This window comes from Erpetoichthys calabaricus, chromosome 4 (genome assembly GCF_900747795.2).
Source record: "Erpetoichthys calabaricus chromosome 4, fErpCal1.3, whole genome shotgun sequence".
NCBI classification, from domain to species: Eukaryota; Metazoa; Chordata; class Cladistia; order Polypteriformes; family Polypteridae; genus Erpetoichthys; species Erpetoichthys calabaricus.
The window spans coordinates 188,661,665-188,676,998 of record NC_041397.2 but is presented as its reverse complement, the minus strand read 5'-3'; the positions used below and the strand labels follow the sequence as shown (position 1 = coordinate 188,676,998).

Here is a 15,334-nt window from a genome sequence, read left to right as displayed (position 1 = left end):
TGTACATCTAGGCGCTTGCTTTGCGCACGCACGAGTAGTAGTCTGTCCTATTAGGTTACATGAGACACTGAATGCATGAACTCTCAAGGTGTGTTTATGATTGTTTTTTGCAAAGTGAGTGACATACTCAATAATTTCAGCTTGTACATTGTTAAAATAACAATTAAGATATTATCATAGATGATATATATCACACACTCCTAGTACTGAGGATCTGTTTGCTGTCAGTAGTGGCTGTTGAAGGTGAAAAACAGGATAATATGTAAGCTAGTGTACCAGCTGTCAAGGTAAAATTGAAACGGTAAACCAATATGTTGTTGAAGTCATACAGAAAGTTTACTATAGCAGCCATGGTTATGCAATTTGGTGGCTGAATCCTTATGCTCTCACTAATGGCCCAAGAGATTAGCATGTTGACAGTCCATCCCTTCTGCCCTACCCTAAAACAGCTTGAGTAAATGTAAAAATAAATAATTTCTTGGCATACAGGGTTTACATATAGAGTGGAACCTCAGTTCACAACCATAATTCGTTCCAAAACTCTGGTCGTAACCCGATTTGGTCGTGAACCGAAGCAATTTCCCCCATAGGACTGTATGTAAATACAATTAATCTGTTCCAGACCATATGAACTGTATGTAAATATATATATATATATATATATTTTAAAGTTTTTAAGCACAAATATAGTTAATTAAACCATAGAATGCACAGTGTAATAGTAAACTAAATGTAAAAAATTTGAATAACACTGAGAAAACCTTGAACAACAGAGAAAACTAACACTGCAATAGTTCGCGCTATAGCGCTACCAACCAGTGGCTAAAAACACTTTTTTTTTTTTTTAAGCACAGGGAAAAAAATGAACATTTGAAAAAATCCATAATTTAATAAACCACCAGGAAAAGTAACATTGTAACAATGCACGCTACGAACCGATCGATGTAAACAGAAGTGAAAACAAACACAAGCCCTGTGCATTCTTTAACCTGCCTTCCTACCTTATGCGTCCAGCCCTCGTGTGTGTGTGTGCGCGTCCGTCCTACTCTCTCTCTTGCGCACGCCTGTGTGCGTGCATGCATGCGTGTATCTCTCTCTCGCGTGCGTGCGTGCGTCTGTCTGTCTGTCTCTCTCTCTCTCTCGCGTGCACACGCCTGTGTGCGTGCGTGTGTCTCTCTTGCGCCTGTGTGTGCGTGCGTGTCTCTCTCTCTCACGTGCGCCTGGGTGGGTGCGTGCGTGTCTCTCTCTCTCTCTCGCCTGCATGCGTGCATCTCTCTCTCTCTCGTGCGCGCGCCTGCGTGCGTGCGTCTCTCTCGCCTGCGTGCATCTCTCTCTCTCTCGCGTGCGTGAGTCTCTCTCTCGCGCGCCTGCCTGCCTGTCTGTCTGTCTGTCGCCTGCGTGCGTGCGTCTCTCTCTCTCTCTCACACGCGCGCGCGCCTGTGTGTCTCTCTCTCGCGCCTGTGTGTGTGTCTGTCTGTCTGTCTCTCTCTCTCTCTCTCCCTTGTGTGTGTGTGTGTGTCTCTCTCTCGCGCCTGTGTGTCTCTCTCTCGTGTGTGTGTGTGTGTGTGTCTCTCTCTCGCGCCTGTGTGTCTGTCTGTCTCTCTCTCTCTCTCTCGCGTGTGTGTGTGTGTGTGTCTCTCTCTCTCTCTCTCTCTCTCTCTGTGTCTGTCTGTCTCCCCCTCTCCCGCCTGTGTGTCTCTCTCTCTCGCACCTGTGCGTGTGTCTCTCTCTCTCTCGCCTGTCTGTCTGTCTCTCTCTCTCGCGTGCGTGCGTGCGTGTGTGTGAGTGTGTGTCTGTCTGTCTGTCTCTCGTGCGTGCGTGTGTCTCTCTCTCTCTCCCCCGTGTGCGTGCGTGTGTGTCTCTCTCGCTCACGCGCCTGTGTGCGTGCGTCTCTCTCGTGCGTGTGTGTGTGCGTCTCTCTCTCTCTCTCTCTCTCGCGCGCGCGCGCGCCTGTGTGTGTGTGTGCGTGTCTCTCTCTCTCTCCCCCGCGTGCGTGCCTCTCTCTCGTGCCTGCACGCCCCTCCCTCTCTCTCTCGGGCCCTCCTCTGTGTGTGTGTGTGTGTGTGTGTGTCTCTCTCTCACCTGTGTGCGTGCGTCTCTCTCTCTCTCTTGTGCGTGCGTGTGTGTCTCTCTCGTGCGTGCGTGCGTGCGTGCATGCGTGTCTCTCTCTCCCGCGCACGCGCTTGTGTGCGTGTATGCGTCTCTCTCTCGGGCCCTCCTCTGTCTGTGTCTCTGTGTGTGTGTGTGCGTGCGTGTCTGTCTCTCTCTCTTTCTCGCGCACGCGCCTGTGTGTGTCTCTCTCTCGCCTGTGTGCGTGCGTGCATGCGTCTCTCTCTCTCTCGCTCTTGCCCGCCTGTGTGCATGCGTGCGTGCGTGTGTGTGTGTCTCGCTCGCGCACGTGCGTGTGTGTGTGCGCCTCTCTCTCTCTCTTTCGCGCCTGTGTGTGTGCATGCGTCTCTCTCTCTCGGGCCCTCCTGTGTGTGTGTGTGTGTCTCTCTCTCTCGCCTGTGTGCGTGTCTCTCTCTCTCTTGTGTGTGTGTGTGCGTGCGTGTGTGTCTCTCTCTCGCGGGCCTGCGTGCGTCTGTCTGTCTGTCTGTCTGTCTGCCTGTCTGTCTGTCTCTCTCTCTCGTGCCTGTGTGCGTGCGTACGTGTGTGTCTCTCTCTCTCTCTCTCGCGTGTGTGTGTGTCTCTCTCTCTCGCGTGTGTGTGTGTCTCTCTCGCGTGCCTGTGTGTGTGTGTGGCGCTCTCTTGCTCGCTGCACAGGAAATGCACAGGGAGAGACTGAACACGTACAAACCGAAAGGGAAACTGGCTTGTTCGTATACCGAGTGTGTGGTCGTGAACAGATGCAAAAGTTTGGCAAACTTTTTGGTCGTAAACCGATTTGTACGTGTTCCGAGACGTTTGTGAACCGAGGTTCCACTGTATTTTCACTCAAAATATCTCTGCAAAAAGCTTCTTAAGCATTTATAAAAATTAAAGCAACACTTTATTCAGCTGGGCACAAAACAACAAATGAAGCGCACACTATTTTTTGTGGAAATACTTTACAAATTTTACGATACTAACATACTGTATTACTGTGAATATACAATATAAATATATAAATATTTGTTTAACAGCAATATTTCATTTTATTGCAGTCAGAACAGATTCTCGCCAGATCATTCTTTGGTAGCTCTCACATACAAAATGGTAGCACTTTGTACAGTTTTATTTTGTTTTACTGCATGTACATCTTCCCACCTGCAACTATGCTATTCTTTAGGGAGTTAAAGAAACCCAAAAAGAAGCTGTGACACAAGCCAAAAGTAGTGCTGCTGCTTGACATAAAACCACGTTTTAATCAGCTGGACAAATGAAGTACAAACTAATACTATTCTTTATAAATAGCTAAAAAATTACCACCATGCTTACGTATTTCCAAGAATATGTATATATACATAAAGTGGCATTACCGACTTATAAAACTGCCCACCTCAGCAGTCTGCACAGATTTGGAGTCTGTAATTTTGAAAATTGTACTAGATGAGATAACACACATGCAAAAATACAGAATTAATGTGGCACAATTTTGAAACTGAAAAAGACCTTACTATCCTCAATGTCAAATAACCACTGTGAGCCAGCGGCACTGACTCCAAATGGGCTTGCTACTCCACCCGTGGAGCATGGATAAGACAGAAACAAATAGTCCAAACTTAAGGTAACAATCACCGCAATAACTACCGCTCTTGGAGGGCACAAAGGAGCTAAAGAGTAATATGAAGAAGGTACAATGATACAAATGATATAAGGAAAGATATAAAGGACATAAGGAAGACAAACAAAAACCTGTTTCAGGATATTAAAGACCAGGGGCCTCATGCATAATGCCGTGCGTAGAATTCACACTAAAACATGGCATAAGGACAAAAAAATCCAGGTGAATAAATCTGTGCATTCGCAAACTTCCATGTTCTTCCGCTCCATAAATCCCGGTCAGCGTGAAAAGTAATGCACGTGCATGTGCCTGCTGCCCCACCCCAACTCCTCCCAGAATTACACCTCTTTGAATATACAAATCAATATAAATAGCCCTTAAGCTCAGTGTTCTGTGAAAAGGCAATGGCAAAAGCACGGGGGAAAATAGAAGAATGTCAGCGAATACCAAGTGGAGGCAAGAAAAAACGTACTATTTGTTGGTTTAAACAGTGCTATAAACAACAAAAGGAAGTTGATCAAGTGACATAGAGTGTCAGAGAAACTCGAAAGCTCAAGTTCACAAAGTCGCACAGTGCCCGAAATAAAAAAGAAGTTGTCAGATATCAAAGTCACTGTGAAAAGGCGAGTCATAGCCCACCATCTGAGTGTCATATGAAAGCTTACTAGGGTACAGAGGGGGGGAAAAAAAAAAGGGACAAAAAAAGGGACACAGTGAGAAAAAAGCTCGAAATATCAACTTTAATCTCAAAATTTCCACTTTAATCACATAGTTTATTTTGTCATTAAAGTAGAACATCATAAACATCTTTAAATTGTTTAATTCACTAGTTTATCAAATACCATCGTAACTAAAGTAGCACATTAAATGCTTTGTTTTATATGTGTTCTTCTATGTGCTCTATGTGTGTGAATCACTAGGTGCTTCTTAAACGGTCTTTCTCTTCCTCCGAATGGACACAGAATCCATTACATTCGTGATATTACAGATCTCTGAATAATTAAAATACTGAGATGTATACTTGATATAATTTTCATGATGATAGGAGTTAAAGCATGTTATTAAACATGGGAACACAGTGGCGCAGTGATAGTGATGAGCCGGTGCCCTGTCCAGACATTGTTCCTGAACCCGCAAGATGCTTGCTGCGACCTTCAATGAAATCATTTATTGCAGCAGTACCGTCTCTATCAAACGTACCTCCAATTCCTGTCCATCCTTTTCTTTCTCCAAGTAACCAATTGCCACATAATAAGCTGTGTAAGATGTTAAGCCATCTGTAAGCTTAGAACGCCAATACTTCAAAACTTTTAAGGAGCATTGAAATATCTTTGTAGTACATGTTTAATTATTCTATCGATCTATCCTTCTAGTGTCGTGCCAGCTCCAGCAAGAATACAGCGCGAGGCAGGAGCAATCCCTGAACTAGCTAGCGCTGCGACACTGTGTTCTCACATGTTTAATTATTAACAACATAGATTATTTAAATGATGTTAACATTTTATCTGTATAATGTAATAAAAATATTTTGCTGCATTTCATCTTAAAAATGATATTGTCATCATATGTAAATACACGCTTTATAAAGTGGCTCAGGTTGTGCAATATAATAACTGTATTGCAAGTTTACAGTGAGGTAACTGTACTAATAAGTACAAACAGTTCTACAAGGAGCACTTGATGGACTGATTGAGTGCATTTATAGTTCTTGGGATGAAACTGTTTCTGAACCGCGATGTCCCTAGAGGAAAGGCTCTGAAGCGTTTGCCATATGAGAGCAGTTCAATAGACAGTGCGCATGGTTGAGGCAGCGTGTGCTTAATGCTGTATTAATGCTGTATCGGACCTTACTCCTTTTCTATGTTAACTAATGTTATCTTATTTTAATTTCTTATTTTGTCTTTTATTTTTCTTTTCTTCATTATGTAAAGCACTTTGAGCTACTTTTTGTATGAAAATGTGCTATATAAATAAATGTTGTTGTTGTATACCGATAATTCTCTTTCTGATCAGCTGCTGTAGAGCTGTGATTCCACACTCAGATACAGTGGGATAAATAGTCTGAGTGGTGCATTGAGAGGAATAACGCTAAAGCAGCTATGGTATTTGGAATAGTTTGACCATTCCGTGGACCATTATATTGTTACAGGTCAATTACAATCAGATGCCTTAAACTAATAAACAATATGCGGTTAACTTCAGTGTATTTATAAAGCCACGTCAGGGATGTGCATGTAAAAAAGAAAGGGAAACCACACTTGAAGAAAAGCACTGCTTTGACACTGGGTGCCGCCAGTTTGCAAAGCCGAGCGGAGAACTTGCGTACGCCAAGCATTTAGCTGGCATGAAAATGTGCGTGGCTTTACGCCAAGTTTATGCTTTATAAATTGCGATTTGAGCGTGGAAACTGGAGTATACAACATTTTTGTCTGTACGCACCATTTATACATGAGGCCCCAAGAGAAACATTTAGGTAATCGCTTTGAGGCAACCTTTAAAGGTATGCTAGAAAAATTTTTTAGAATAAATTTAGAACACTTGGTGCTCAGCTTGAAGACATTAAGCAAACGTTCATGAAATAGTTGAACAACTGGCATCTACCACTGATGGAAAAGCAAAGGCTGCAAATTCTGAATGCAAAGTGCTTGGAGACAGACTAGCTGCACTGGAAGATGGATACAGAAGGAATAATATCAGAACTGAATGTCTCCCTGAAATCCGTGAAAATCCAAACCTAGTGAAATTTATAGCTGAACTGTTCTCTAAAATAACTGGAGAAGACTTCAAATCAGACACCGAGACATCTGCAGCTTCCCTCATACGTGGATATAATGCCTCAAAACCTAGAAGCCTCATTGTGCGTTTCGACAAATTACAATCTAAATTAAATGTGATGTCACTTCTCAAAAACAACCACATTCGTATTTTTCCTGATTCCTCACCTTCTCACATCCACAGTTATTCACAGTTTCAAATAAAAACTAACAGTGTCAGATCTGGTTTGGGGGGTTGTATTGTGATTGTGACCGAGAGAATAAAAGTGAAAAAAAACACTCACTTTTACAAGTACTATAAATTTACACCGGCTGTTACAGACGCAAATCAAATGCATGTTTTTATTGCATAATATTAACAATAAGAGCAGCTCAATACTCAACATGGTAAATTTGCGAGTCAGTCAGGATCAAACCGGGGAACTCTTGATTACAAGTCAGCAGTTCTTACCACTGTGCCATGGAAGCTGTTGTATTATACTTGTACCTTTTGTGAAAGTGTTTATTTGATCTTTGGACTTCAGATTTCACATATTATACAGTTTATGTCTACATTTTGTCGTTTATTACTAAAATATAAAAAAAAAAACGTTTGTTTTAATGATGTGTTTACATAGATTGTTGTAGAAACGGAACACACATGAAATGCATGTGTTCCAAATAACAATCTATTATTTTTCAATACAACTCTAGGTACCTGACTCCCGGGTAATCAAGGCTTAAGCTGGGAAAACTTTCTGTGGCGGTGGGGGGATGAAATAGTAGGCTGCTTGCTGCTTGTCTTGATCGGCACATTTACAAGACAAAAGACTCTGATGGAGAGGTGAGAAGGGATTTAAGGTGGGCCGGGTTCACAAGGTTTTCTAGTAGGCATTGGTAATTCTAGTGTTAAAATTGTCCAAAATGCTTCCAGGGCAAGATTGCAAACGTTGCAATTGAGCTCCAGCCTCATTGGGTCATATGTTTTGGGCATGCACCAAATTAACATCGTTCTGGACCAAAATTTTTAAATGACTTTCAGACATTATAATCACTCCTAATCCATTAACAGCTGTGTTTGGTGCACTCCCAGATGGGCTTAAAGTGGAGAAGGACAAACTGTAATTGCCTTTACTTCACTATTAGCATGTGGACTTATCTTGTTCAACCAGAAGAATCCTAGCCCACCTCCTCTTTTAAGTCAGTGGGTAACTGATGTTATATACAATTTGAAATTGGAAAAAATCCAATTCTCACTTAAAGGATCTATTCAAAACTTTTTAAAAACCCGTCAGGATCTAATTAATAACATTTTAGAATAAGTATTTATATTGGGGGAAAATATTCTCTCCCCTCTTTTCTACTTTTAAAGTTTTACTCTGGCTGTTGGTCTTCTCTTTCTCAAGGGTGGGGGCTGAACTGAATTTAGTTTTTTTCAAATTTGACTGGTTTATATAGAATGTTATTTGCTTTTAATAAATTCAATAAAATAAAAAAAGAAATAATTAAAACTTTGTAAACACAACACATATTTGCATTGTCCATAATGCTTCTAGTGTTAAAATGGTCCAATCATATTCATGGCATGTTTATGTCCAGTGTCCCCCAATGACATAGTATCACACATACTTTAAAATGTCATGGTCTTCATTAAATTAGTGTCACACAGTCTACTTTAATTAAAAAACAAAACCAAGTAAACTTATTAAGCTCACTCCTTGCACAGATTTCATACTGACAGCTTTACAAAATAGGGTCCGGTCACTGTAACTAGGATGCTATGCATATTCTCCAAGCAGCTACATACATTTTTCTCTACCTATTCCAGTAAATATCTGTATCCCACAGACATTCATGTTACATTAATTGCTGATTCAAAATAAGCCAGAACCAGACTTACCACGTTTGCCAGGCTATGGGCTGGCACTTTGACCTGTTAAAATTCTCAGCAATATAAATATATTATCATGTTAAATAAAATCATACTAGTTTAAATGTCAGTAATTCATTTCTTTAAACAGACCATACAAATACTGTAAATGTATCTTTTATGCAATTCAACAAACTTTTAAGCTGAGCAACAAACAAAAGCCCACATAATGTATACATAACCTCTCCTAGTTGAAAGGATTTGACAGATGTAACCTAAAACTCAGATGACCATATATGAAATAAAAGCATATTGATATAACAAATTGCAAAATATATGGTCAATAAGTTACAGTTCTGCTTACTTTTGTTAATTTTTAGGAAATAAATTACTTACTGGAGGTAGAACACAAACTTTTCACATTTTAGGAACACTATACATTAGTTGATCAAAATAACCATTATTAGCTTTTATTTTCATCATTTCAATCATGTTATTGCCAAAATAAGACATCACAAATATATAGTAAAGATGGATTATTATTTTTCTTTAAAAACAGTCTGATTCTATATTGCTTTCAACTGCCAACATTACAAACATAATAGTAGTTATAACTGTGTAATAGAGAATTTACCAAAGAAACTAAATTTCTAAGACTGTGAGGAATTTATGCGTCAATGACGGAAAGGAAGAAAAAAAAAAGCTCCATCTCATGTTAGTTTATGCTACAAATTTACTAAATAGGCCCAAGATCAATTTGATTACAGTTTTGGTTATCACAAACATTCTTTTAAGATGGCTCTTACATTAACTATTCAAAAATACTCACTTAATAGTCACTTACCATCACAAGTTTTCAATGTTAAGTTATATTTAAAGCCATGAAGACAAGTGCAGTCATACCCTCCAGCTGTGTTGAGACACTCAGCCTGCCCACAAATTGTGGGATACATTCCACATTCATTTAAATCTATCAAAAACAAAAGGAAAGCTTTAAGGGTTTGAATTTCCTGTAGTGAATGTAAACATACAATTTTCAATGCACATTAAAACACTTAATAAGCAAACCAAAAACGAAGCAGTGTTGTTTGTTTAAACATAGCAGACTCTTTCAGAGGAGTTATATTTAAGACATTTACAATAAAGAGCAAATCTACAGTATTATGATTTAGGGGAAGTCTATAGAAGGGTACATCACCAATGTTGGGAGGAGTTTGGACAAGGTACAGTTGTGGCCAATTTCTTTATTTAAACATTAGTGCCTTTATTAGCACATTTAGTAGACAAAAGACGCTGGCGGAGAGCTGTGAACGGATTTAAGAAGCAATTTAAGGTGGGACTGACCTACGAGTTTTTTTGTAGGCTCTGGTAATTCTAGTATTAAACCAGTACAAATCACTTTACTATGAACCATAGTCTACAGATTTTGCAGAAATATAAGGAACTTTTTCCATTGATACATACAATCTTTTTTTTATTTAGAGAAGCTTTGAAAATTATCAACAAATCAAAAAACCGACCTCGGTTCACGAACGTCTCGGTAAACGTACAAATCGGTTTACGACCAAAAAGTTCACCAGACTTTTGCCTCGGTTCACGACCACACACTTGGTATACAAACAAGCCAGTTTGCCTTTTCTGTTTGTACATGTTCAGTCTCTCCCTGTGCATTTCTTGTGCAGCGAGCAAGAGAGAGAGCGAGAGAGCGCTTGACACACACACACGCACACGCACACACACACACACACAAAGAGGCAGCGCCAGAGAGAGACAGCCGTGCACAGGCAGCGCCAGAGAGAGACAGAGGCACACACACAGGCAGCGTGAGCGAGAGAGAGGGCTGGACTCATAAGGTAGAGAAGGCAGTTAAAGAATGCACTGGGCTTGATTTTGTTTTCACTTCTGTTTACAGCGATCGGTTTGTAGTGTGCATTGTTGCAATGTTACTTTTCTTGGTTGGTTATTAAATTACGGATTTTTTCAAATGTTCATTTTTTTCCCTGTGCTTAAAAACTCTTGAATACTGTGTGCAGTTTTGGTCTCCAGGCTACAAAAAGGACATAGCAGCACTAGAAAAGGTCCAGAGAAGAGAGACTACGCTGATTCCAGGGCTACAGGGGTTGAATTATGAGGAAAGATTAAAAGAGCTGAGCCTATACAGTTTAAGAAAAAGAAGATTAAGAGGTGACATGATTGAAGCATTTATGAAGGGAATTAGTACATTGGATCGAGACTGTTATTTAAAATGAGTTAATCAAGAACACGGGGACACAGTTGGAAACTTGTTAAGGGTAAATTTCGCACAAACATTAGGAAGTTTTTCTTTACACGAAGAACGATAGACACTTGGAATAAGCTACCAAGTAGTGTAGTAGACAGTAAGACGTTGAGGACTTTCAAAACTCGACAATGTTTTTTGGAAGAAATAAGTGGATAGGACTGGCGAGCTTTGTTGGGCTGAATGGCCTGTTCTCGTCTAGAGTGTTCTAATGAACACAGCAAAAGGAAAACAAAACAAACAAAGGCCATAAAGTATCTGAAGTAAAATATTCTCCTACAATCAGTTCTAATAAATTATTTCCATGTCTGATTTGGGAAATTGAGGAGGAAAATTTAAGAGAGAAATATTTCAACTTATTCAATTTAAGCAATACAACAAATCACCAGGACAGATAACATTTATCCTTGAGTGCTCAAGGAAGTTAGTAAGTGCATATATAAAGCGTATCTCGAAGCGTACTGCGCACTGGATGAATTTGTAAGGATTGACGACAAATATTATCATGCTATATAAAAAAAGATGCTCAGACAGATCTAATTAACTATAGTGGCCTATAGTTAATTAGATCTGTCTGAGCATCCAGTGCGCAGTACACAGTAAGCTTAATGTGCATAACAGGTAAATTAATGGAAGGAATTATTAAGGAGAATACTGAGCAGTATATGGCAAAAACAGGAGTTTTAGGCAACACTCAGCATGATTTCAGACGGGGGAGGCTGCATTTTACTAACATGCTGGAATTCTTTGATGAAGCAACAAAATATGATTAGAATGGTACATATGATATAATTTATGTAAACTTTCAGGAAATATTTGATAAGGTCCCAAATCAGAGTTTGGGCATCAAAGTGAAGGGTGTGGAAGTTCATGGCAAATTATTTAGATGGGTTCAAAATTGGTTGAATCACAGGAAGTACAGAGTGTTTATGAGCGAAAAATTATTAGAAATAGGTGATGTTAAGGGTGTTGTCCCTCAGGGGTTAGTGCTGGAGCTGTTGCTGTTTTTTTATATATAAAAAAAAAATTATATATATATATATATATATATATATATATATATATATATATATGCAGTATATGTATCTTATATATATTTCTCTTCTGGTTCATCCTGCTTCCACTTCAAAACCGGTCCCACCCACATGCAGCTGACATGGTATTTCTCGATTCCTATTTGTCCTCTTCCATGTCATGCACTATACTGGCCTGCTGAGCGTAATATATCCAATAAGTCCTCGAGGTGCTGCCACAACGGTAAAGTAGTTTTACCACCTTTGTGGGAGCCACCTGTGTCTTTACAACAGCTTCTTACACAGCAAACATCAGAAGCTAAAAATTAACAAAAATGAGAATATAACTCTTCTCTAGTGTTTGCTTTCATGGGTGCATAGATAACTCAACCTCCTGGCCACGGACCATACTGTTTTAAAATACACAGGCAAATTTATCACCAAATCTCTCCACAATACGCTAACACTTCTACCTCTCCAGGATATGGACAGTTGTATGTTTTTGACACAGCTCAAGCTACTGAAGTACGCTTACAAAATAAAGCAAACTCTGCATGCAGTGAAAATGTACTTCTCCAGCTAGATTCCATGCTCAGAACCATCAACCCCTTCGCTAAATCATACAAACACATGCATGAAATCGCTCAGTCCAATCCAACAGCATCTGTACGAATGGTTTTCAAGGAAAACCCTGGGCAGGATTTACGACGATACAATGCCCCGACATTGTAGCGATTTTCGTCGGAGAAGATGGCGAAATGCCTGCCGAAAGGGACATTTGCATCTATCCCATAGGCAACTCCTGTAAACAAATTTCCACGCTCAATATGAATTGCGATCCTATGCTTTACCCATTTTTACTCCCTTATGGATACATTGGCTGGCACAGAGATTTACAACATGTTCCCGATAAAAGAAGCGCCAAGCGAATAAGGCTTACTCAATGCCAATTTTACGAGTACAGATTAGCAATGAGGAATACATACACAACTCCAGCGGCAAACTATTCCAGCAGTACGTCGTAGATGCGTATGTTAAAACAGAGGGAGTGCGTGTTAACTATCTCAGATTACATCAACAAGATCTGCGCATGGAACTATCAGACGCACTGCAAGCAAACACTGAAAATAACGTACATGTAGATTAAATGATCATATTACCGTCCGCATTTCCAGGAAGTCCAAGATACATGCAACAAATCCCGATTTATTTATCACTTTCACATGTAATCCTGCTTGGCCGGAAATTCTACATGCACACTGCGTCTTTCAAGAAGTATTTATTTCTTCATGATTTCTGAATTCCTTTCTCACCGTTTTCCATTCCTATTCTTATACCGCCGTATGCTACGGCGGGTGTCAGCCAGTATATATATATATATATATATATATATATATATATATATATATGTATATACACACACACAGTGGAACCTCAGCTCACGAACGTCTCAGACCATGTACAAATTGGGTTACGATCAAAAAGTTTGCCAAACTTTTGCATCTGTTCACGACCACACACTCGGGTGACGAACAAGCCAGTTTCCCTTCTGGTTCATACGCGCAGATGATTTCCGCACGTGTTCAGTCTCTCCCTGTACATTCCTTGTGCAGCGAGCGAGAGAGCGAGCGCAAGCGAGAGAGAGAGAGAGAGAGAGAGAGAGAGAGAGAGAGTGCATGCGAGTGAGAGAGCAAGCGAGAGAGATATAGGGCTGGCCGTGTAAGGCCGAGAAGATAGTTAAAGATTGCACTGTGCTTGTTTTTAAAGAGACTGATTCGAGCATTGTTTTAACCTCATTGTATTTAATGAAGACTTTTTTCTATTGGATTTTAACCTCCACTTCACTTCTGTTTACAGCGATCAGTTCGTAGCGTGCATTGTTGCAATGTTAGTTTTCTTGGTTGTTTATTAAATTATGGATTTTTCAAATGTTCATGTTTTTCCCTGTGCTTAAAACTCAATAAAAAAAGTGTTTACAGAGAGCGGTTCGTAAGGCTATAGCGTGAATTCTTGCAATGTTACTTTTCTCTGTTTAAGGTTTTCTCAGTGTTATTCAATGTTTTTACATTTAGTTTACTATTACGCTGTGCATTCTATGGTGTAGTTAACTATTTTTGTGCTTAAAAATCTTTTAAAAAATGTATTTACATACATAGATAAATGTAAGGTATTACATATAAGATGTAAAAATGTTTGATCCGAATACACAATGAGAGGTCTAATACTTGAAAATACTGCTTATGAGAAGGACTGAAGAGTTGTTGTGGACTTATCACTGTGCCAGACAGTGTTCAGATGCTATTAAGAAGGCTAACAGAATGTTAGTTTATGTAGCATGATGAGTAGATAATGTGTCAAAGGTTATGTTTAAGGGGTTGTGTTTAAGCTTTATAATGAACTAGTGAGGCCTCACCAGGAGAACTGCTTGGACTTTTAGTCTCTAGGCAACAAAAAAGACATAGCAGCACTACAAAAAGTCCAGAGAAGAGCAACTATACTGATTCTAGGACTGCAACTTATGAGTTAAAAGGAAAGATTAATGGAGCTGAACCTTTTCAATTTAAGCAAAACGGAGGTGACATGATTGAACTTTTAAAAAATATAAAAGAAAGTAGTGTAGGAGAGCCAGGCTGTTACTTTAAAATGAGTTTGTTTGTTTGATTGATTGATTGATTGATTGATTGATTGATTGATTGATTGATTGATTGATTGATTGATAGATAGATAGATAGATAGATAGATAGATACTTTATTAATCCCAAGGGGAAATGACCATGAAAAGAACAGGACGGTTGGAAACGTGTTAAGGGTAAATTTTGCACTAACATTAGGAGGTTATTCTTCATACACTGAACAACAGATACACAGAGCAACTTACCAAGTAGTATGGCAGACAATATGGGTTTAGGGACAATTAAAATTTCACCTGGTGTTGTTTTGCAGGAATTAGGTGGATAGGATTGGCATGTTTTGTTTACGATGAAAGACTTGTTCATGTCAAATATTTTCTAACATTATAATTATTGATCTAACTTTTATAGGCAGTTAATGAAAAGATGCCTATTGCTTGAAAGAAAATATGTAATGAAAAACCTAATTACTTGCAAGATGAAGTGCTTTCTTATAAATCTATCAAAAAATGAAAACTTACATTTTGCTTTAGGTGTTTAACACTAGAATTACCAGAGTCTACGAAAAAACTCATAGATCCGGCCCACCTTAAATCGCTTCTTAAATCCAAACCAAGTGTAATCAAGAGTTCCCGGTTCGATCCCCACTCACTCCTATATTTGCCATTTTCAGTAGTAAGCTGCTCTTTTTGTTAATATTATACAGTACACACATGCACTTGGTTTGTCTCTGTACTTGTGCTGTTACTTAAAGAGTCAGATCAGGGGGAGGGGTGATGTTAGAGCGCGTGAGCTTATTCAGTGCAGCACGAACAACACACATGTTGATCTTTTTTTTCTTTCAGTACATGTGCCTTCCCTGTTTATTTGTATATCTCTTACTGTCTGTCTCTCTATTACACAGTGCTCTGTCTGTCTGTGTGTTATGGATCTTGAAAAAATAAGTTATAAGGACAATTGTTCATGTTAATTGCAGTCTCAATTGTTAAAAAAAATATTTTAAAAGGAGCATCCCACATGAAAATATAACGATCTCATTAACTGACAATGCATACCAATTTATAAATTTTATGTCCGTTTGAGGTTA

The 15,334-nt window shown here is 39.3% G+C and overlaps 1 protein-coding gene across 1 annotated transcript in view; it reads right to left on the bottom strand.

Annotated features, from left to right (window-relative positions):
• The window catches only part of pros1 (protein S), a 126,122-nt gene that overhangs the window by 50,740 nt on the left and 60,048 nt on the right, over nucleotides 1-15,334 (bottom strand). The window contains exon 7 of the mRNA XM_028800056.2: nucleotides 9,171-9,296. Coding sequence (XP_028655889.2) covers nucleotides 9,171-9,296 — 126 coding nt within the window. The remainder of the gene's footprint in view (nucleotides 1-9,170; nucleotides 9,297-15,334) is intronic.